At 42.4% G+C, this 23,245-nt stretch overlaps 1 protein-coding gene across 3 annotated transcripts in view; it reads left to right on the top strand.

Moving 5' to 3' along the window:
• ARHGAP19 (Rho GTPase activating protein 19) overlaps positions 1–23,245 on the top strand; it is a 71,299-nt gene that overhangs the window by 33,628 nt on the left and 14,426 nt on the right. For 2 of the 3 annotated variants that reach the window (XM_003825419.4, XM_034931238.3), the window contains exons 6-8: positions 2,867–2,953; positions 13,549–13,614; positions 15,724–15,915. In XM_003825419.4, the coding sequence (XP_003825467.2) occupies positions 2,867–2,953; positions 13,549–13,614; positions 15,724–15,915 (345 nt within the window). The remainder of the gene's footprint in view (positions 1–2,866; positions 2,954–13,548; positions 13,615–15,723; positions 15,916–23,245) is intronic. The other variant, XM_057298964.2, reaches the window with a different exon arrangement.

Genomic DNA, 23,245 nt, shown 5'->3' with positions numbered 1-23,245 from the left:
TTGGGAACTTACTTTGTTAGTTCATTGAAGAGTCATCAGACCTGAGAGGGCCAATTCCTGCTAACCTCACTTATAAATCAATCTCTGGTAAACCTACATGGCACTGTATTAGTGGAAACTCTTAGTGGGAAATTATAACTACTGAATAAACTAGAATACTCATTTTGGCTGTTCATTGTGGAATCCTTAACAGGAAAGGCTTCTTGGGAAATCAAATTAGTTTCTGAAGATCAAATATTATAAAATTAGAATAGAGCTGTGTGATCTTATGGGATAATATCACCAAGCTTATGGATTTATAGATGAGATGACACTTGGAGCAATCCTGCCTTGTCCTGACTTTTCTATTTCCTGTAGATATGTAGTCTCCTTGGATAAAGCTGAACTTGCTTCTTCTTATGGAGACCATGGCCTTCTCAGTGACTTACAAGAGAAATAAACTCACTCTTTTTTTTTTTTTAATGCCTGAGGGATAAAAACACAGAGAAATAAATTCTCTGAGGTCTTTTTTTCTGTTTTTTTTGAGACAGGGTCTCGTTTTGTTGCCCACACTGGAGGAGAGTAACACAATCACTGCTCACTGTAGCCTCATCTAAAGTCTTTTAAACAACTTGTTGACCTGGAGGTACATAGCTCATATTCCTGCCCACTTATAATATGGTTTTACTGTGTGATGGAGTTGTGAGCCAGGATGGGTGGGTTGGAAGCCACACACCAGCGATGTTACCTATGTCTTTTACCTTTTTTTTTTGAGACAGAGTCTTGCTCTGTTGCCTAGGCTGGAGAGCAGTGGTGCAATCTCAGCTCCGTGCAATCTCTGCCTCCCAGGTTCAAGCAATTCTCCTGCTTCAGCCTCCTGAGCAGCTGGGACTACAGGCGTGAGCCACTATTCCTGGCTAATATTTATATTTTTGTATTTTTAGTAGAGATGGGGTTTTGCCATGTTGGCCAGGCGGGTCTCGAACTGCTGACCTCAGGTGATCCACCCGCTGCTGCCTCTCGAAGTGCTGGGATTACAGGTGTGAGCCACCGCGCCTGGCCTTTTACCTTTCATTTTTTAAACAGCTGTCTACAAGCCATTTTTTGTTTGTTTAATCTTTTACCTTTTCTATGTGTAGGCTTTTCCTCTGTAAACTGGGCATAATACAGTAAGTCCTCAACCTATTAACATCGTTCATAGGTTCTTGGAAACTGAAACTTTAATCAAAATAATCTGTAACAAAACAAATTATTTTTCTCATCAATGTTATAATGAAAAGATGTTGAAGAAAATGATGTTATTCGAGGACCTGCTGTATGTCAGTTCACTTAACGTCATAGTTTCCAAGAACCTATTGATGCCTTAAGTGAGGACTTACTGTAATAGCTTTACTACATACCCCACAAGGCTGTTGGGAAGATAATAGAAATAGGTTATAGTAATTTATAAAAATTTTTTGAGATTATAAGTAATGAGAAAAGGAAGGTAAAGGAGAGAGATTGTGTGAAACATTTTACTTAAAAAATAACTAGTGAAAAAATAATAAAGTTCTGGGTCAGGAAGAGCCTCTGGGGGTGAGTAGGGGGAGCAGAAGACACATCAACATTTGTCCATATTAAGGAGATCAAGCCTTATAATGAAGGAATTTTAGAACCAGCTAACCAAGACTATAGAAAAGCAGTGAGCAAACTGTGGTTATAAAAAGAAGTGGTGACTTACGCCTGTAATCACAGCACTTTGGGAGGCTGAGGTAGGAGGACTGCTTGAGGACAGGAGGTTGAGACCAGCCTGGGCAACACAGTGAGACCTTGAGACCTTGAGACCTTGTCTCTACAAAAGGAAAAGAAAAATAAGCTGGACGTGGTGGCACATGCCTATACTCCTAGCTACTTGGGAGGCTGAGGTGGGAGGATCGCTTGAGCCAAGGAGTTTGCAGCTGCAGTGAGTTATGATTGCACCACTGTACTCCAATCTGGGTAACGAAGCGAGACCCTATCTCTAAAAAAAAAAAGTATTTAAAAGCAAACAGATAAAGTAACAAAGATACATGTTGAAAATGAGGGCTTTGGGATAGTAGAGTTACTGAATTACTTTAAAAAGACAGGAGAAACAAGGGAAGGGAGTCAGTGACAATTTTGCTGTGTTTTTTGTTTGTTTGTTTGTTTGTTTGTTTGAGACAGAGTCTTGCTTTGTCGCCCAGGCTGGAGTGCAGTGGTGTGATCTCGGCTCACTGCAAGCTCTGCCTCCCGGGTTCACGCCATTCTCCTGCCTCAGCCTCCCGAGTAGCTGGGACTACAGGCGCCCGCCACCACGCCCGGCTAATTTTTTGTGTTTTTGGTAGAGACGGTGTTTCACTGTGTTAGCCAGGATGATCTCGATCTCCTGACCTCGTGATCTGCCCGCCTTGGCCTCCCAAAGTGCTGGGATTACAGGCATGACCCACCGCGCCCGGTAATTTTACTGTGTTTTTAAGAAACAGGTGTCACCTTTGGTATCAGTAGTGACCATTCTTTTTTGTCTTTGGAGAAACTAGTTTTCTAAAGAGGCAGTGGTGTCCTTGATAGCTGGAACAGATTCTGTTTTTTCTGCCCATTTTGAATCCTAGACTAGATTTTCCTTGCCAATTTTGTTTACATGTCTAATTTTCAAGCAGAATTAGGAAATGAAAATGGTTTTCAAGGATTTCCTCGTCACTTCAGGGACACATTGTTTTTCTAGATTATGTCATATCCTGATGAACCAAAAAGTCTTCCCAGAATTAAACATTGTATTAGAGGCACCTAGGCTAGGGATAGAAACTTCATACATTTGAAAGAACAGGCTTATTGGTAAGTACTACTTTCTAGCTCTTAATGTCCATTGTTTGGTTTCTTTTCCTCTGAATAGGTCACTGCAAATGACCTTCAGGAGAATATCACAAAGTTAAACAGTGGGATGGCTTTTATGATTAAACACTCCCAGAAACTTTTTAAGGTAGGTAAGGGATAGCATTTGGCTGGTAACAGGACAAAGAAAATGGAGCAAGGTGGGATCCTAAGTGGGGCTATAAAGATAACTAAACGAGAAAAAGGTCCTGAATGGGATTGCAAACCAGAATGGACAGTGGCAAAACCCAGGGGGTAACAGCCACTATGGTGGAAAGGAGTAGGAATAGGAGGCTGAGTAGGGCTGGGTCCTCTGGGTAACTGACTCCACCCTCTGAGCCATTCTTCCTTTTTCACAAAGGCAGCACACGTGGCAGCTGGGTAGTTTTATCCTGCCTGCTTACTGCCAGTAGAGTTTTGGGGGTCTGCCAGTAGAATTTTGGGGGTCATTTTGTACTCTTTGGCCCTTTCAATCCAAACAGGCTGTGTTTCTGCTGACATGATTTTCTAAGAACTTTGTAGGTCTTCTGTGGATTTCATTGGGATTCATTCTATTAGACAAAGTCCACATATACAAATCTTTTGAAGATAAATCTTTCCCTACCTTGGTCACCTGCTGAGAAACCTAAGGGACAGTACCTTTAAGCTTCCTAAAGGCTTTCTGGTTTAATTGAGAGGATCTGTGAGGTACACTCTTACTCTCTTGAAAGGGCCCTTTGTATGATTGAATACTCTGACCTTTTGATGTTTCTAAGGTTTTAGCAAAAGGTAGCACAGTCACATCCTTGACCTTTTCTTTAGTGTATACTTCCTTGATAGTGAATCTCTTAATTTTAGCATCTTTTTTTTTTCAGACAAGGTCTCACTCTTTCGCCCAGGCTGGAGTGCATTGGTACAGTCTTGGCTCACTGCAGCCTCAACCTTCTGGGATCAAGTGATGCTCCCGCCTCAGCCTCCCCAGTAGCTGGGACCACAGGCATACACTGCCACGCCTGGCTGATTTTTGTATTTTTTTGTAGAGACAGGGTTTCAACGTGTTGCCCAGGCTGGTCTTGAACTCCTGGGTTCATTCCTTCTGCCACAGCCTCCCAAAGTGCTGGGATTACAGGCGTGTGCCAATTTTAGCATCTTTTGCCATCTGGAGAGGCTGAAAGTTTCCAAGATCATCCAGTTCTGGTTTCTTTTTTTCTTGCAGTAAAATGCTTATAAAATTTGCCATCTTAACCATTTTTAAGCGTACAGTTCTGTGGCATTAAGTACATTCACGTTGTTGTGTAGCCATCATCGCCATCCATTTCCAGAACTCTTCATCTTGCAAAATTGAAACTCTGTACCCATTAAACAGTAACTCCATAAAACCCTCCTCCCATCCTTGGCAACCACCATTCTACCTTCCATCTCTATGAATTTGACTACTCTGAGTACCTCATGTAAGTGGACTCATATGGTATTTGTCTTTCTGTGACTGCCTTATTTATACTTAGCATAGTGTGCTCAAGGTTCATCCACACAGTAGCATGTGACAGGATTTCCTTCCTTTTTAAGGGTGCGTAGTATTCCACTGTGTGTATATACCACATTTTGCTTATCGGTTCATCAGTTGATGGACATCCCTTTATATTCCAGATATCATACTTTATCAGCTAGATGGACAAATATTTTCTCCTATTCTGTGGGTTGCCTTTTTACTTTGTTGATAGTGTGTTTTGATGTGCAAATTTAAAAATTTTATGAAGTCTAATTTGTCAATTTTTTCTCTTGTTGTCTGTGCCTTTGGTGTCATATCCAAGAAATCACTGCCACATCCATTGTCATGAAGCTTTTGCCTTATGTTTTCTTCTAAAAGTTTTTATAGTTTTAGGTCTTATGTTTATGTCTTTGACCCATTTTGAGTTAAGTTTTGTTTCTGGTGTTAGGTAAGGGTCCAACCTCATTCTTTTGCATGTGGTTTCATGGTTTTCCCAGCACCATTTTTTGAAGAAACTGTCCTTTCTCCATTGGTCTTGGTCCTCTTATTGAAAAGCATTTGAATATATATGTAAGAGTTTATTTCTGGCTTTCTAGTCTATTCCATTGGTCTACTTATCTGACTTTATACCAGTACCATGGTGGTGTGATTAGTAAATGTTGTAAAGGTGTTGTGGTAAATTTTGAAATCAGGAAGCTCGAGTCCTCCAGGTTGGTTCTTCATTTTTAACATTGTTTTGGCTGTTGAAGATGCCTTGAGATTCCGTATGAATTTTAGGATGCATTTTCTATCTTTGCTGGAAAAAACCTCATTGGTATTTTGATGTTTCTAAGGTTGATAGGGATTGTATTGAATCTGTAGATTGCCTCGAGTAGTATTGACATCTTAGCAATCTTATCCAATAATATGAAAATGGGATACTTTTCCATTTATTTATGTTTTCTCTAATTCCTTTCAGTAGTATTTTATAGTTTTCATTATACAGTAGTTCCCTCTTATCCATGGGAGATATGTTCCAAAGCCCCGAGTACATGCCTGAAACTGTGGCTAGTACCAAACCCTATATGTATACTATGCACGAATTTCTTTTTTCTTCTTCACAGTTTCACAGATAGATTTTTTCTTATAGTGGATCTTAGCAACCTCAGCATATGATTTTTTGGTAAACTTTTTATTGACACATAATATTTGTACATATTTATGGGGTACATATGATATTTTGTTACTTGGATTGAATGTGCAATGATCAAGTCAGGGTATGTAGAGTATCCATCACATTGAATAGTTGTCATTTCTATGTGTTGGGGACATTTCAAGTCCCCTCTTCTAGTTATTTTGAAATATACCATACGTTGTTGTTAACTACAGTCATGCTGCTTTGCTATTAAGTGTTAGAACATATTTCTTCTATCTCACTACATGTTTGTACCTATTGACCAACCGCTCTTTACTCTCACCCCTAACACCTATCCCAGCATCTGGTAACTATTCTACTCCCTACCTCCATGAGATCAATCTTTTTTTCTTTTCTTTTCTTTTTCTCCCTCACCATGAGATGCACTTTTTTTTTTTTTTTTTTGAGATAGAGTTTTCACTCTGGTTACCCGTGCTGAAGTGCAGTGGTGCAATCTCAGCTCACTGCAGCCTCCGTCTCCTGGGTTCAAGCGATTCTCCTGCCTCAGCCTCTCGAGTAGCTGGGATTACAGGCACGCACCACTACACTGGACTAATTTTTGTATTTTTGGTAGAGACAGGTTTTCACCATATTGGCCAGGGTGGTCTCTAACTCCTGACCGCCCGCCTCGGCCTCCCAAAGTGCTGGGATTACAGGTGTGAGCCACCGCAGCCAACCTGAGATCCACTTTTTAGGTCCTACATATGAGTGAGAACATGTGATATCTGTCTTTCTGTGCCTGGTTAATTTCACTTAATAGCCTCCAGTTCCATCCATGTTGCTGCAAATTGACAGGATTTCATTCTTTTTTTATGGCGGAATAGTATTCCATTGTGTATATACGCCACATTTTCTTTATCATTCATCCATTGATGGGCACTTACGTTGATTACATATCTTTGCTATTGTGAATAGTGCTGCAATAAACATGGGGATGCAGATATTCCTTTGAAAACTGATTTTCTTCCCTTTGAATACATACCCAGTAGTGGGATTGATGTATTATATGGTAGTTCTATTTTTAGTTTTTTGAGAAATCTTCATACTGCTTTCCATAATGGCTATACTAATTTGCATTCCCACCAACAGTGTATAAGAGTTCCCTTTTCTTCACATCCTCATCAGCATCTGTTATTTTTTATTTTTATTTATTTATTTTTTTGAGATGGAGTCTCACTCTGTCACCAGGCTGGAGTGCAGTGGCGCGATCTCAGTTCACTGCAAGCTCTGCCTCCCAGGTTCACGCCATTCTCCTGCCTCAGCCTCCCGAGTAGCTGGGACTACAGGCACCTGCCACCACGCCTGGCTAATTTTTTTGGTATTTTTAGTAGAGACGGGGTTTCACCATGTTAGCCAGGATGGTCTCGATCTCCTGACCTCATGATCCGCCCACCTCAGCCTCCCAAAGTGCTGGGATTACAGGCGTGAGCCACCGCGCCCGGGCTATTTTTTTTTTTTTTTTTTTGAGACAGTCTCATTCTGTCACCCAGGCTGGAGTGTGGTGGCATGATCACAGCTCACTGCGCTCAAGTGATACTCCTACTTCAGCCTCCTGGTTAGCTGGGACCACAGGCGCATGCCACCACACCTGGCTAGTTTTTAATTTTTTGTAGAGTTGAGGTCTTGCTATGTTCCTGCTTTATCATTTTTCCTAAAATTCTTCTTAACTATTACTAGTTCTGTCCTCTACTGTTATCAGTCCATCTCTTTCAGTCTGGTTTAACTCTTCCCAACACCACATCTTTTCCTAGAGATTTACAACGTATATACAGTTAAGGCCAATTTCCAGTACTTGAGCAGTCCTTCTGTTGTTTCTCTATGAATTGTAAAATTCTTGTTTCTCTATAAATTTCTTGTTGTCTATGAATTGTAAAATACTTAAGAACTCAGACTTTCATGTAAGCCTATTTGTCTAAGCCTGGTGCCCTTTCTGGATATTTTTTCAGCTCATAGCATCTTTGGGGATGGTGGTTTTTGTTGTTTCTTTCCTTTTCTTTCCCTCTCTCTCTCTCTCTCCCTCCCTCCCTCCCTCCCTCCCTCCCTTCCTTCCTTCCTCCCTTCCCTTTTTCTTCTCTTCCCTCCCCTCCCCTCTCTTCCCCTCCCCCTCCTCTTTTTTCGTCCTGTCCGTCCATCCGTCCTTCCTTCCTCCCTCCCTCCCTCTCTTCCCTTTTCCCTTTCCTTTCTTTCCCTTTGCTACCCCTTCACTTCCCCCTCCCCTTCCCTTCCCCTTCCTTTCCCTTTCCCTTCCCCTTCCCTTCCCCTCCCCTTCCCTTCCCCTCTCCTTTCCCTTCCTTTTCCCTTCCCCTTCCCTTCCCCTTCCCTTTCCCTTTCCCTTCCCTTTCCCTTCCCTTCCCTTCCCCTTCCCTTCCCTTTCCCTTCCCCTTCCTTTCTTCCCTTTCCCTTCCCCTTCCCTTCCCCTTCCTTTTCCCTTCCCCTTCCCTTCTCCTTCCTTTTCCCATTCCCTTCCCTTCCCCTTCCCTTCCTTTTCCCCTTCCCTTCCCCTTCCCTTCCCCTTCCCTTCCCCTTCCCTTCCCCTTCCCTTCCCCTTCCCTTCCCCTTCCCTTCCCCTTCCCTTCCCCTTCCCTTCCCCTTCCCTTCCCCTTCCCTTCCCCTTCCCTTCCCCTCCCCCTTCCTTCCTTTCCCCTTGCCTTCCCCTCCCCTTCCCCTCCTCTTCTCCTTCCTTTTCCCTTCCCCTTCTCCTCCCCTTCCCCTTCCCCTTCCCCTCCCCTTCCCCTCCTCTTCCCCTCCTCTTCTCCTTCCTTTTCCCTTTCCCTTCATCTTCCCCTTCCTTTCCCCTTCCCTTCCTTTTCCCCTTCCCTTCCTTTTTCCCTTCCCTTCCCCTTCCCTTCTCCTTCCCTCCCCCTTCCTTCCTTCCCCCTTCCCTTCCCCTCCCCTTCCCCTCCTCTTCTCCTTCCTTTTCCCTTCCCCTTCCCCGTCTCCTCCCCTTCCCCTTCCCTTCCCCTTCCTTTCCCTTCCCTTCCCCTTCCCTTCCATTCCCCTTCCCTTCCCCTTTCCTTTCCCTCCCCCTTCCTTTCCCTTTCCCCTTCCCTTCCCCTTCCCTTCCTTTTCCCCTTCCCTTCCTTTTTCCCTTCCCTTCCCCTTCCCTTCCCCTTCCCTTCCCCTTCCATTCCCCTTCCATTCCCCTTCCCCTTCCCTTTCCCCTTCCCTTCCTTTCCCTTTCCCTTCCGCTTCCCCTTCCCTTCCCCTTGCCTTTCCCCTTCTCTTCCCTTCCCTTCTCCTTTCTCTTCCCCTTCCCCTTCCTTTTCCCCTTCCCCTTTCCCTTCCTTCCTTCTTTATTTTCTTTCTTTTGACAGGGTCTCACTCTGCCCCCCAGGCTGGAGTGCAGTAGTGCTATCTGCTCACTGCAGCTTTGACTTCCCAGGCTCAAGCGATCCTCCCACCTCAGCTTCCCAAGTAGCTGGGACAGGTGCGTGCCACCATGCCTGGCTAATTTTTCTATTATTTGTGGTGACAGGGTACTACCATGTTGCCCAGGCTGGTGTTGAACTCCTGGGCTCAAGCATTTCTCCTGCCTTGGCCTCCCAAAGTGTTGGGATTACAGGCATGAGCCACCGCTCTTGGCCTTCTTTCTTTTTTTTAAATGAAATAGAATAGATATAATATATTCTTGTTTGGAGAAAACTTCTGTTGGTCTTAAGCTCCGTTTTATAGTTTTTCAATTTAGAAATTAAACTGGCTGGGCGTGGTGGCTCACTCCTCTAATCCCAGCACTTTGGGAGGCCAAGGCAGGTGGATCACCTGAGGTCAGGAATTCAAGACCAGCCTAGTCAACATGGTGAAACCCCATCTCTACTACAAAAATTAGCCGGGCGTGGTGGCGGGCGCCTGTAGTCTCAGCTACTTGGAGGCTGAGGCAGGAGAATCACTTGAACCCGGGAGGCAAAGGTTGTGGTGAGCCAACATTGCGCCATTACACTCCAGCCTGGCGACAGAGCGAGACTCCATCTCAAAAAAAAAAGAAAAAGAAATTAAACTATACATATCATGTTTTTGTCATGAGACTCTTTGAAAACCTTTATTTTGAAAAATTTCAAATATAGAGAAAAGTTAAAAGAGTAAAACAGTGAATACTCATATATAACTCTCCCCCAGTGTCAACAAATGTTATCATTTTGCCATATTAGCTTTATCTCTCTCTCTATATGTTCATACACTTTTTTGGCTGAATCACTAAAAGTAGTTGCAGACACCATGATACTTCATTCCTAAGTACTTATGTATGCATCTCCCAATAATAAAAATATTCTCTTAAGAATCACACTACTGGCCGGGTGCGGTGGCTCACACCTGTAATTCCAGCACTTTGGGAGGCTGAGGCGGGCGGATCATGAGGTCAGGAGATCGAGACCATCCTGGCTAACACGGTGAAACCCCGTCTCTACTAAAAATACAAAAAATTAGCCAGGCGCGGTGGCAGGCGCCTGTGTAGTCCCAGCTACTCGAGAGGCTGAGGCAGGAGAATGGCGTGAACCCGGGAGGTGGAGCTTTCAGTGAGCTGAGATTACGCCACTGCACTCCAGCCTGGGCGACAGAGCCAGACTCCGTCTCAAAAAAAAAAAAAAAAAAAAGAATCACCCTACTATTATCACATCTAAGAAACTAAAAAGAATTTCTTATCAACTAGCTTTCAGTACATATTCAAATTCCCCAGCTGTCCTAAGAATGTATTTCATGCTTTTTTTCAATATAGGCCAATCAAAGCTTCTGTACTGGTTTTAATTATTATGACACTTTTAATCTACACACTCATGCTTTTTCTTCATGTCATTTATTGAAGCATCAAGTTAACTGTGTTGTAGAATGTCTCACATTCTAAGTTTGTCTTATTGTTTTCTCAAGTTATTTAACTTGTTCCTCTATCACCTTCCATGTAGTTCCTGTAAAGTAGAAGCTAGGTCTACAGTCTTAATCAGATTCAGATTAAGCATTTTTGGCAAAGATACTTCACAGGTGATGTTTGTGTGCGTCACATTGCCTCACGTGAGGAGACACAGATTGTTTGATTTTCTCTCTTCATGATGTTAATTTTGCTAACTGCCAGATCTTTCAGTTACAAAGGTAAATTTTTTTCCCCTTTGCAGTTAGTAAATAACCTGTAGAGTGATTACCTAATAATGGTTTTAGCATCCGTTGATAATCCTGCTAGAATCTATTGGGTATTAAAAATAAAGATTTTCTAATTTTGTCATTTAGCCTTTATAAGCTGACTTTCTTCTTTGGAGAATAGCTTTTCTTTGTCTCATTCTCTCTCCCTTTAAAAATGAATATTAATATAAACTCATGGATTTTTATTTTTCCAAAGTGTTAGTCAGTTTTACTTATAATGTTGATACTCTACTGGGCAATGTGGCAAAACCCCATCTCTATGAAAAATACAAAAAATTAGCCGGGCGTGATGGCACACTCCTGTGGTCCCAGCTACTCAGAGGCTACGGTGGTAGGATGGCTTGAGCCCAGGAGGTGGAGGTTGCACTGAGCCGAGATTATGCCACTGCACTCCAGCCTGGGTGACAGAGTGAGACCCTGTCACAAACAAACAAACAAACAAACAAAATTGATATTTAAATTATCCCAGATTTGGCCAGTGATAGCCCTTGTTAACCGGCTTCTACATCTTTTTGACAGGACTGTATTGTCTTTGAGTGTTTCCTTTCTGGTATAAAATGTTCCCAGCTCACTTTGTACTTGTGCTGGCCTAGATCGGAGTAATTATTTCTCCAGGGAACCTTGGCTTCTGAATGATACTAGGTATATTCATTGTTTCTGGTGTGTCATTGCTTCTAGGCTGCTTGAGGGCAAAGAAATAGATTAAAACATTTTTTAAAAGCAATTGTAAATTCATATTAATACCACCAATTCAGATTTAATACTATGCAACTTTTTCTTGGCTTCTTTTATTTTGTATTTGTATTTCTTTTTTTCTTATATTACAAATTTCAGATTTTTTTAATCTTGTTTTGGAGATTTTCCCTCTGTCACCCAGGCTGGAGTGCAGTAGCACGATCTGGGCTCACAGCAGCCTCTGCCTCCTGGGACCAGTTGATCCTCCCACCTCAGCCTCTCGAGTAGCTGGGTCTACAGGTGAGCGCCACCACACCCGGCTAATTTTTGTATTTTTTGTAGAGATGGGTCTCACCATGTTGCCCAGGCTGGTCTCAAACTCCTGGGCTCAAGTGATCTACCCGCTTTGGCCTCCCAAAGGTGGGGTGAAACCCCGTCTCTACAAAAGTACAAAAATTAGCCGGGCATGATGGTGGGTGCCTGTAATCCCAGCTACTTGGGAGGCTGAGGCGGAAGAATCACTTGAACCTGGGAGGCGGAGGTTGCAGTGAGCCGAGATCATGCCATTGCACTCCAACCTGGGCGAGAGAGTGAGACTCCGTCTCAAAAAAAAAAAAAAAAAAAAAAAAAAAGTCAAAACCACATTAAAAGATATACTTAGAGAAATCTCAATCCTTTTTAATTATTTTCATTGTTTTCTGGGTTATCCTGTTAGTGTTTCTTTTTATAAAAACAAGTAAATGTACATTTGTGTGTATATTCCTATTTCCTGTTTTTTTCTTACACAAATATACATTTACTTCACTTTTCTCACTCAACAGTAGATCCTAGAAATCCTTCCATATCAATTCATTAAGTGTTTCTTCCTTCTCTCCGTCCTTTCTTTTTCTCTCCCTCCCTTCCTTTCCTTTCTTTCCCTCTGTTCCTTCCTTTCTTTCCCTCCCTGCCTCCTCTCCCTTCCTTTCTTCATAGTACTGTATTGTATGGATGTATGAAAGTTGATTCAACCAGTTCTCTATTAAAGAACATTTGGGTTGTATCCAATTTTTTGATTAATCTTATACAAGTGTGTTTTGCATTTCTGAAGTTACATGCTCAGGATATGTTACCAGTAGTGAGATTTCTGGGTAAAAGGGTAAGTGCAAGTGTAATTTTATTAGATGTTACAAACCCAGTTTTCCTCTATGGTAGTTGTATTATTTTGCACATCTACTAAGACAGTATCAGGGTAGTTGTCACAGGATTCTAGTCCATAGTAATTCTAAATGGTATTTCTTTCTTTCTTTTTTGAGACAGGGTCTTGCTCTGTTGCCTAGGCTGGAGTGCAGTGGTATGAACATGGCTCACTGCAGCCTTGAACTTCTGGGCTCAAGTGATTCTCCCCCTTAGCCTTCTGAGTAGCTGGGACCACAGGCATGCACCACCATGCCCGGCTAATTTTTTTGTAATTTTTTTTTTTTGAGACGGAGTTTCGCTCTTGTTGCCCAGGCTGGAGTGCAATGGTGCGATCTTGGCACACTGCAACCTCTGTCTCCTGGGTTCAAGCGATTCTCCTGCCTCAGTCTCCTGAGTACCTGGGATTACAGGCATACGCCACCACACCCGGCTAATTTTGTATTTTTAGTAGAGATGGGGTTTCACCATGTTGGTCAGGCTGGTCTCGAACTCCTGACTTCAGGTGATCCACCCACCTTGGCCTCCCATAGTGCTGGAATTACAGGCATGAGCCACCGTGCTGGCCATTTTTTAGTAATTTTTTGTAGAGTTGGGGGTCTCCCTGTGTTGCCCAGGCTGGTCTCAAACTCCTGGGGTGAAGCCATCCTCCTGCTTCTGCCTCCCAAAGTGCTGAGATTACAGACGTTAAATGATATTTTCTACACTGTGATTTTAAAATGTGATCTGGAGACCACTTATAATTTGTAAGGATTTGAGGGGGTGGTTTTTGTCAGATAGAAACATTCCCACAAATGTCTATGTTTTTGTCTTTGGCTTATTTGAGTATATACATGCCATGTTTGATTTTTAAAGTGGCAACAACTACATTGGTGTCCTCTCACAGTTTTTCCATCAGATTTGTTGAGGTATCTATTTGGTGGCAAGAGAAAGGAAGCTATGGAGGGGCTATGAATTTTGAGGATCTTTGGCTTTTTTAAAGTAATCTGCTGGTCAAATGATTTTGAGAACCACTGTCCTTGCGGCCTGAAAGAATGTTATATTCTACTAATCACTGGGTTTTGGTTTTCTTTTATGTCCTGCCCAGGCTCCTGCTTACATTCGGGAGTGTGCGAGGTTGCACTATTTGGGATCCAGAACTCAGGCATCAAAGGTAAGAATAGGAATCTGCTCTTAACCCAAACAAGGAGAGCATTAAGATATGTGGAGTTTTAAAACAAAGTATGAAGTCAAAGTAAAAGCATGGAAAATAATAAGTTTTAGTATTATAGCTCAAAATTACTTAGTCATTTTGCCATAATGAAGAAGACTAAGAAGTAAGTTATGTATTAGAATACAAATGCTCCACATGTGAGGTATGGTAACTCAGGCCTGTAATCTCAGTGACTCTGGAGGCTGAGATGGGAGAATTCAAGTCTACAGTGAGCTGATTGTGCCACTGCATTCCAGCCTGGGTAACACAGCGAGACCCTGTCTCTTGAAAAAAAAAGTGCCTCCCCCGCCACAATTTTTATTTGCTTTCAGAGGTTCTCCACTGATAGATGGTGTCCTCTGTGTAAGAGTGATGACACAGACCCTGTGTTTCAAGGTTTTTCATAAAGTCCTTCTGATAGAAATAATCTGTGAATAGCAAATGTGTTACATATTTTATAGGAACGAAAGGACAATTTTAAGTAATTCATTCCTATTTTAGGTTCATTGGTATGGCAAAACTCTATCAAATGGCTAAAAGACTTGAGACCACATGAGCTTAGATAGATAGGGAAATGTATAATGCTTATTCACAAGATCAGATATGATAATGATGATTTTTTTTTTTTTTTTTTTTGAGACAGGGTTTCGCTCTGTCGGGTAGGCTGGAGTGCAGTGGCATGATCTTGGCTCCCTGGTCCTCTCACCTCAGCCTCCTGAGTAGCTGGGACTACAGGCATGCACCACCATGCCCGCTAATTTTTGTATTTTTGGTAGAGATGGGGTTTCACCATGTTGCCCAGGTCTCAAACTCCTGGGCTCAATCAGTCCGGCTGCCTCAGCCTCCCAAAGTGCTGGGATTACAGGCATGATCCACCGCATCCAGCCTAGATATGAGTATTGAGTTTTAAAAGTAAGAAGTTATGGCCGAGTGTGGTGGCTCATGCCTGTAATCCTAGCACTTTCAGAGGCCAAGGTAGGCGGATCACTTGAGATCAGGAGTTTGAGACCAGCTTGGGCAACATGGCCAAACCCAGTCTCTACCAAAAATGCAAAAGATTAGCCAGATGTGGTGGCACGTACCTGTAGTCTCAGCTACTCGGGAGGCTGAGGTGGGCGGATCACTTGAGCTCAGGAGGCGGAGGTTGCAGTGAGCCAAGATGGTGACACTGTACTCCAGTCTGGGTGACAGAGTGAGACCCCATCTCAAAAAAATGAAAAAAGAAGTTAGGCACTTGACCTTTATGTGCCTGCTTGGGTCTCTTCCAAGCATACTTTCCTTTCTTTCCTGTTCTAAGCCTTTTAAAATAAACTTCCACTCCTGCTCTGAAAAAAAAAAAAAAAAGTGAGAAGTTAAAAATTTTACAAGCACTTTTTGAGTGCTTAAAATTTTCTAGTTCTGTTCATCCTGTCTTGGTTATAAACTTAAGCTGTCCGCTTGTTTTATTTTTTCTGCTCCTATTTGTTTCTCCCTCTTATTCAGCAAATATTCAGTGTTACCAGGAAAACAGTATTTGGTTTCAACTAGTTTAACTGGAGTGTGGTTTTTGTTAGAGAGCTGTTTTTGTTCCTCTAGCACTGCTGTCTAGTTGTCGTATTAAGTTGCCATGTGTGGGAAGGAGTATTAGCCAAGAGTCAGAGCCCTTGGGCTCCCAGGTGGGTCTGTCACTTTAGTATCCAGATGACTTTAAACTTACAGTTTAACCTCAGTTTTTTTCCTCTGTCAGATGGGAATCATGATACTTTCCATGCTTACCTTGTTGAATTGTTGAATAAATTAATGAAATTAAAAGATGCTTTAAAAACTAAACTCTTATACAAATATAACTATTGGTGGCAGTATTCCAAATGCACTTAGGTTCTCTGGGCAGGTCATGGGAGTGGGCTATTAATATAACCTGTATTAATAGGTTCCTTGTTATCTGATAATAGTGTTAAGATTTTTCTTGTTCCTGAGTATAGGAGTATACCATGTCCCCACTCTCCCTTTTTTTGTTCCAGGTTTTTGTAAGAACCCCAAAACAAAGTTGGCAGGATATATTAATTTACTCTTCTTTTAAATTTTCCTTAGGATGACCTTGACCTCATAGCTTCATGTCATACTAAGTCCTTTCAGCTGGCAAAGTCTCAGAAACGGAACCGGGTAGATTCCTGCCCTCACCAGGAGGAGACCCAGCACCATACGGAAGAGGCACTGAGAGAGCTATTTCAACACGTTCACAATATGCCAGAGTCAGCAAAGAAGAAACAACTTATTAGACAGGTGCCTAAAGGCAGGGAAGTTGTGGTGGGGCTTTAGGAGTGTAATCGTGGTTGTAGAATCAGTAGGTCATATTGTTAAGAATCTCATTTAATTTTTGGTTCAGCTGAGAAAGCAGGCTTGTCTATGGAATCTCCACGGTGATCTCTGTGCCATTGCTCCACTACAGAAAGGAGTGGAGTCTCTTGATTTCTAGTTAAGCAGGAGGATCCAAGTGTGGTTAGAGAGTCTCTCATTTTGGTCATGTCCCAAGTTTGCTGAGAGAGGACCAGCAGTTAAAACATATTGTTCCGAAGTTTAAACCCTCCAGATTTTCTTAGCAAATAACTTTTCTGAATTTCAGTTTTGTTTGTAAAATGGTAATAGTAACAGCGATGTTTCAAAGTTCTAAAAATTAGAGATAACCTGTGTAGAGTGGCTGGCATAGCAAAGTCTAAGTGGTAACTTTTTACTAACAGAGTTGTTTGCAGTTAGAGAACACAATAAATCAGGACCCTAGTCTGATACTAGAAAGTAGGAATTCTGGTGGCTAAGTTTGTTTATGCTGGAGCTATGGGAACAAATTTGCTATTTTGGGACTCAAAGTGTGGTTTAAGTAAGTTCTGTGACTTTGGGTAGTTTCTTTCTCAAGATTAATTTTGTCTCAATCCCTCTTGAATTTTACCTGAGCAGGCAGGGTCAGCCTCTTGACTTTTATTCAACTGGGACTTCCTTGGGGGAAGAGTCTGTTTTTACTTATTTTATACTTACTCTCAGCATAAGGCCAGGTATAAACAAGTACTCAGATAATGGTGAACTGAGCTGTTCTTAAGAATTAACAGTCATTTAAGAGAAGTTTCTGCCATCTCTTTGAAATTACTTTGAGATCTAGCAAATTGTGTTACAACTGGAATTTTACAGGGTGTTGGCTGAGTATTGCTGCAGATTCAAACCAGTCTAGTGATTTAATTCTTGATAGAAACTAAGTAGTTTCATGTAGGACAGGTATAATGACTTCTTTCAACAAGAACACTGATACCGGCTGGGCACGGTGGCTCACACCTGTAATCCCAGCACTTTGGGAGGCCTAGGCGGGTGGATCACCTGAGATCGGGAGTTCGAGACCAGCCTGACCAACATGGAGAAACCCCGTCTCTACTAAAAATACAAAATTAGGGCCGGGCGCGGTGGCTCACGCCTGTAATCCCAGCACTTTGGGAGGATGAGGCAGGCAGATCACCTGAGGTCGGGAGTTTGAGACCAGCCTGACTAACATGGAGAAACCTGGTCTCTACTAAAAATGCAAAAAAATCAGCTGAGTGTGGTGGCACATGCTTGTAATCCCAGCTACTCAGGAGGCTGAGGCAGGAGAATTGCTTGAACCCAGGAGGTAGAGGTTATGGTGAGCCGAGATCATGCCATTGCACTCCAGCCTGGGCAACAAGAGTGAAACTCCGTCTCAAAAAACAAAACAAAACAAAACAAAAAAATTAGCCGGGTGTGGTGGCACATGCCTATAATCCCAGCTATTCTGGAGGCTGAGGCAGGAGAATTGCTTGAGCCCGGGAGGTGGAGGTTGCGGTGAGCCGAGATCGTGCCATTGCACTCCAGCCTGGGCAACAAGAGCGAAACCCCGTCTCAAAAAAAAAAAAAGAACACTGATACTTAAAGGTAAAAAAGAAAAAAACATTTTGCACTTTTTAGAAAAACAGAAAATTACAGAGAAGGATAAGAAGAAAGCAAATCACTCTTCCTGCCAGTGTTTATGTTGTGGGCATTTCTTTTGATCTTTTTCCTCTGGATATCTTTTTACATAGTTATGATCATATCATATACTTTAAAATTTTTTCCTTTTTTCACTAAACATGACAGTCTAAGCATTTCTTATGCATGCATGCAGACTCCTTCCATACATTTTATTTATTTTTATTTTTATTTATTATTTATTTATTTATTTATTATTATTATTTTTTTTTTTGAGGCGGAGTCTCACTCTGTCGCCCAGGCTGGAATGCAGTGGCAATCTCCACTCACTGCAAGCTCCGCCTCCTGGGTTCACGCCATTCTCCTGCCTCAGCCTCCTGAGTAGCTGGGACTACAGGTGCCCGCCACCATGCCCGGCTAATTTTTTTGTATTTTTAGTAGAAACGGGGTTTCACCGTGTTAGCCAGGATGGTCTTGATCTCCTGACCTTGTGATCCGCCCACCTCAGCCTCCCAAAGTGCTGGGATTATAGGCTTGAGCCACCGCGCCCGGCCTATTTTTATTTTTTTGAGACAGAGTCTCGCTCCGTTGCCCAGGCTGGAGTGCAGTGGTGCGATCTAGGCTCACTGCCACCTCTGCCTCCCGGGTTCAAGCAATTCTCCTGCCTCAGCCTGCTGAATAGCTAGGACTACATGCATGTGCCACAACGCCTGACTAATTTTGCATTTTTAGTAGAGATGGAGTTTCACCATGTTGGCCAGGCTGGTCTTGAACTCCTGACCTCAAGTGATCACCTGCCTCGGCCTCCCAAAGTTCTGGGATTACAGGTGTGAGCCACCGCACCTGGCCATCCTTCCATACGTTTTAAATACTGTATCTTTCTTTTTTTTAAAGACGGAGTCTCGCTCTGTTGCCCAGGCTGGAGTATAGATGTAAGGGCTCAAATATGATCTTAAGTAAATGTGATCTTAAGTAAAAGATCATATTTGAGTATAGTGGCTCAATCTCAGCTCACTGCAACCTCCGCCTCCTGGGTTCAAGCAATTCTCCTGCTTCAGCCTCCCCCGAGTAGCTGGGATTACAGGCATGCGCCACCATGCCCGGCTAATGTTTTTGTATTTTTAGTAGAGATGGGGTTTCACCATGTTTGTCAGGCTGTTCTTGAACTCCTGACCTCAAATGATCCACCTGCCTTGGCCTCCCAAAGTGCTGGGATTACAGGCACGAGCCACCGCACCCAGCCTGCTGTATCTTTTTGAAGAAACTATAATTTTATTGTTTTCTAATTTTTTCTCCATGATTATAAAAATTATACATGCTCACTAAAGAAACATTGAAACCCGCAGAAGTGTGTAAAGAAGAACATAAAAATCACCTATACACATCCAGAGGTAACCACTGATAACGTTTTAGAGTATTTCCTCCTAGTATTTCTCTCCACGAATATATGTTTCACATTGTTTTCGTTTACTTAAGATCATATTTGAGCCCTTACATCTGGGCCAAAAGAAAAAATCATAATGTATATTGTTTTATATTCTACCCTTTTCATTTAACTTTATATTACAAACATTTCTCATGTTATTAAAAGGCTACGAACATTTTAAATGTTTACATAATATTCTTTATTTGAGACAGAGTTCCGCTCTGTCGCCTAGGCTGGAGTGCAGTGGCGTGATCTCGCCTGACTGCAGCCTCCACCTCCTGGGCTCAAGCAATTCTCCTGCCTCAACCTCCCAAGTAACTGAGATTATAGTGGAGCACCACCATGCCTGGCTAATTTTTGTATTTTTAGTAGAGACGGGATTATGCCATATTGGCCAGGCTGGTCTTGAACTCCTCGCCTCAGGTGATCTGCCTGCCTTGGGCTCCCATGGGATTACAGGCATGAGTCACCATGCCCAACCTTAAATGTTTATATAATATTCTATTCTGTGTAACCAAATTTATACATAATTTGCCTACTACTGGGCATATTTGGGAATTAGGTTTTTAGTTTATAAATTTTTGTTCATAAGTATTTTCATTGTAGATTATTTTCTAGAAGTGGCATGATAAATGAATATGCATTATTTTTTTGGCTGCTACATGTACTAGGTCCCTTTTAATAGATAAGTGCCTCTTTTTCTCCCTTTCTTCTTTTTTTTTTTCCCCCTTAAAACATTGCCAGTTTGCTTAAATAAACTTTAAAATAAAAACTGGGTAAGTACCCTTTACCCAATTCCCCCTAATATTAACATTATAAAAACTAAGAAATTAACATTAGTACAGGGTTGGGCAGGGTGGCTCATGCCTGTAACCCCAGCACTTTAGGAGGCTGAGGCAGGCCGGTCACCTGAGGTCGGGAGTTCGAGATGAGCCTGACCAACATGGAGAAACCCCGTCTCTACTAAAAATACAAAATTAGCCAGGCATGGTGGCTCAGGCCTGTAATCCCAGCTACTCGGGAGGCTGAGGCAGGAGAATCACTTGAACCAGGGAGGCAGAGGTTGCTGTGAGCCGAGGTCATGCCATTGCACTCCAGCCTGGGCAACAAGAGTGAAACTCATGTCAAAAAAAAAAGAAAACAAAAAATTGGTACATTACTTACTAACATTACAGATTTTACTTTTTTTTTCCCTAATATCTTTTTTTTTGCTCCAGGATCCAATCCAGGGTGCCACACTACATTTAGACACACACACACACACACACACACACACACACAACCTCTCTCTCTCTCTCTCACTCCCTTTTTCTTATTTTTCTTTTTTTTTTGAGACGGAGTCTGGCTCTGTCATCAGGCTGGAGTGCAGTGGCACGATCTCCGATCTCGGCTCACTGCAATCTCCGCCTCCTGGGTTCAAGCAATTCCCCTGCCTCAGCCTCCAGAGTAGCTGGGACTACAGGCGCGTGCCACCATGCCTGGCTAATTTTTTTTTGTATTTTAGTAGAGACGGGGTTTCACCATGTTGGCCAGGATGGTCTCGTTCTCCTGACCTGTGATCCCCCCACCTTGGCCTCCCAAAGTGTTGGGATTACAGGCGTGAGCCACCGCTCCCGGCCCACTCCCTTTTTCTTTATAGTCATGTATCACTTGATGATTGGGATATGTTCTAAGAAATGCGTTTTTAGGTGATTTCATTGTTGTGTGAACATCATAGAGTGTACTTACATAAACCTAGATGGCGTAGCTTAGTACACACCTAGGCTGTATGGTGTAGCCTGTTGCTTCTGGGCTACAAACCTGTAGAGGATGTTACTGTACTGAGTACTGTAGGCAATTGTAACAATGGTAAGTATTTGTGTATCTAAACAAAGGAAAGGTACAGTAAAAATACAGTATAAAAGATAAAAAATAGTACACCTGTATAGGGCAGTTACCATGAATGGAGCTTGCAGGATTGGAAGTTACTCTAGGTGTGTCAGTAAGTGAGTGGTGAGTGAATGTGAAGACCCTAGGACATTGCTGACACGACTGTAGACTTTATAATCACTGTACACTTAGGCTAGACTAAATTTATAAAAATTTTTTCTTCAATAATTAATTACCTTTAGCTTACTGTAACTTTTTTACTTTACAGACTTAAAACTTTTTTAACTTTCTGACTCTTGTAATAACACTTAGCTTAAAACACAAAAACACTATGCATCTGTACAAAATATTTTCTGAATATCTTTATGCTATAAGCTTTTTTCTATTTTAAAAACTTTTAATTTGTTTGTAAATTTTAATACTTTTTAATTAAAAATTAAGACACAGGCTGGGCGTGGTAGCTCACTCCTGTAATCCCAGCACTTTGGGAGGCCAAAGTGGGAGGACTGCTTTAAGCCAGGAGTTCGAGACCACCCTGGGCAGCATTGACCTTGTATCCACAAAATATTTAAGAGAATTAACTGGTCTCGTTAGTGTGTGCCTGTAGTCCTAGCTACTCAGGAGGCCTCAGCCTCAGCCTCAGCAGGAAGAATCGCTTGAGCCCAGGAGTTTGGGGCAGCGGTGAGCTATGATCCCCACCACTGCACTCCAGCCTGGGCAACAGAGCGAGACCCCGTCTCTAAAAAATAAAAAAACTCCAAAACTGAAGACACAAATATACACATTAACCTAGGCCTACACAGGATCATTAATATCACTGTCTTCTGCCTCTACATCTTATTCCACTAGAAGGTCTTCAGAGGCAATATCACTCATGGAGCTGTCATCTCCTATGATAACAATGCCTTTTTCTAGAATACCTCCTGAAAGACCTGCCTGAGGCTGTTTTATAGTTAACTTTAAAAAAAAATAAGTAGGAGTGCACTCTAAAATAATGGTAAAAGGTATAAATGATGATAAAAGTATAGTATGGTAAATACATAAACCAGTAACATTATTGTTGGTTTTTTTTTTTGTTTTTTGTTTTTTTTTTGGAGATAGAGTCTCGCTCTGTCGCCCAGGCTGGAGTGCAATGACGCGAACTTGGCTCACTGCAACCTCTGCCTCCCAGGTTCAAGCGATTCTCCTGCCTCAGCCTCCCGAGTAGCTGGGATTACAGGCGCCCACCACCACGCCCAGCTAATTTTTGTATTTTTAGTACAGATGAGGTTTCACCCTGTTGGCCAGGCTGGTCTTGAACTCCTGGTCTCAAGTGACCCACCTGTCTTGGCCTCCTAAAGTGTTGGGATTATAGGTGTGAGCTGCCACATCTAGCCCATTTATTATCATTATCAAGAATTATGTACTGTATATAATGGTATGTACTAGACTTTTATACAGCTTCCAGCACAGTAGGTTTGTTTATTCCAGCATCACTGCAGTCACTTGAGTAACACATTGCGCTGTGATGTTAGGACAGCAGTGATATCATGAGGTGATAGGAATTTTTCACCTCCATTGTAATCTGATGGGACCTGCTGTCATATACGTGGTCTGTCATTGACCAAAATGTCATTATGTGATGCATGATTTTATTTGAACGTTATTTGTGGAAGAAACTATATTGTTTTCCATAGACTGAGTTGTTTTTTGTTTTTTGTTTTTTTTTGAGACAAGGTCTAGCTCTGTTGCCTAGACTGGAATGACGTGATCTCAGCTCACTGCAACCTCTGCCTCCTGGGTTCAAGCCATCCTCCCACTTCAGCCTCCTGAGTAGCCAGGACTACAGGCATGTGCCACCATGCCTGGCTAATTTTTGTATTTTTTGTAGAGACAGGGTTTCGCCATGTTGCCCAGGCTGGTCATGAACTCTTGAGCTCAAGTGATCTGCTGGCTTTGGCCTCCCAAAGTGCTGAGATTACAGGCATGAGCCACCATGCTTGGCCTATATTCTGGATTTTAATGATTGCATTCCTGTAATGTTATTCAACATGTTTCACAGTCCTGAGTTCATGCTATAAACTGGTAGTTAGATCTATTTCTAGAGGCTTGATCTGATTCTAATTCAGTTTTTCAGGCTAAGAACACTTTATATGTGGTGTATTTTTTTTTTTTTTTTCTGAGTCTGTTGCCCAGGCTGGAGTGCAATGGCACAATCATGGCTCACTGCAGCCTCGACCTCCCTGGGCTCAGGTGATCATGATCCTCCCACCACAGCCTCCCGAGTAGCTGAGACTACAGATGTACACCACCATGCCCGGCTAATTTTTTGTATTTTTAGTGGCATGTACTTTTTAATATGCATTTTAAAAAGGC

Source organism: Pan paniscus, chromosome 8, assembly GCF_029289425.2.
Source record: "Pan paniscus chromosome 8, NHGRI_mPanPan1-v2.0_pri, whole genome shotgun sequence".
In the NCBI taxonomy this organism is placed as follows: Eukaryota; Metazoa; Chordata; class Mammalia; order Primates; family Hominidae; genus Pan; species Pan paniscus.
The sequence above is the reverse complement of the archived record's forward strand: the minus strand, read 5'-3'. Positions and strand labels throughout refer to the sequence as shown.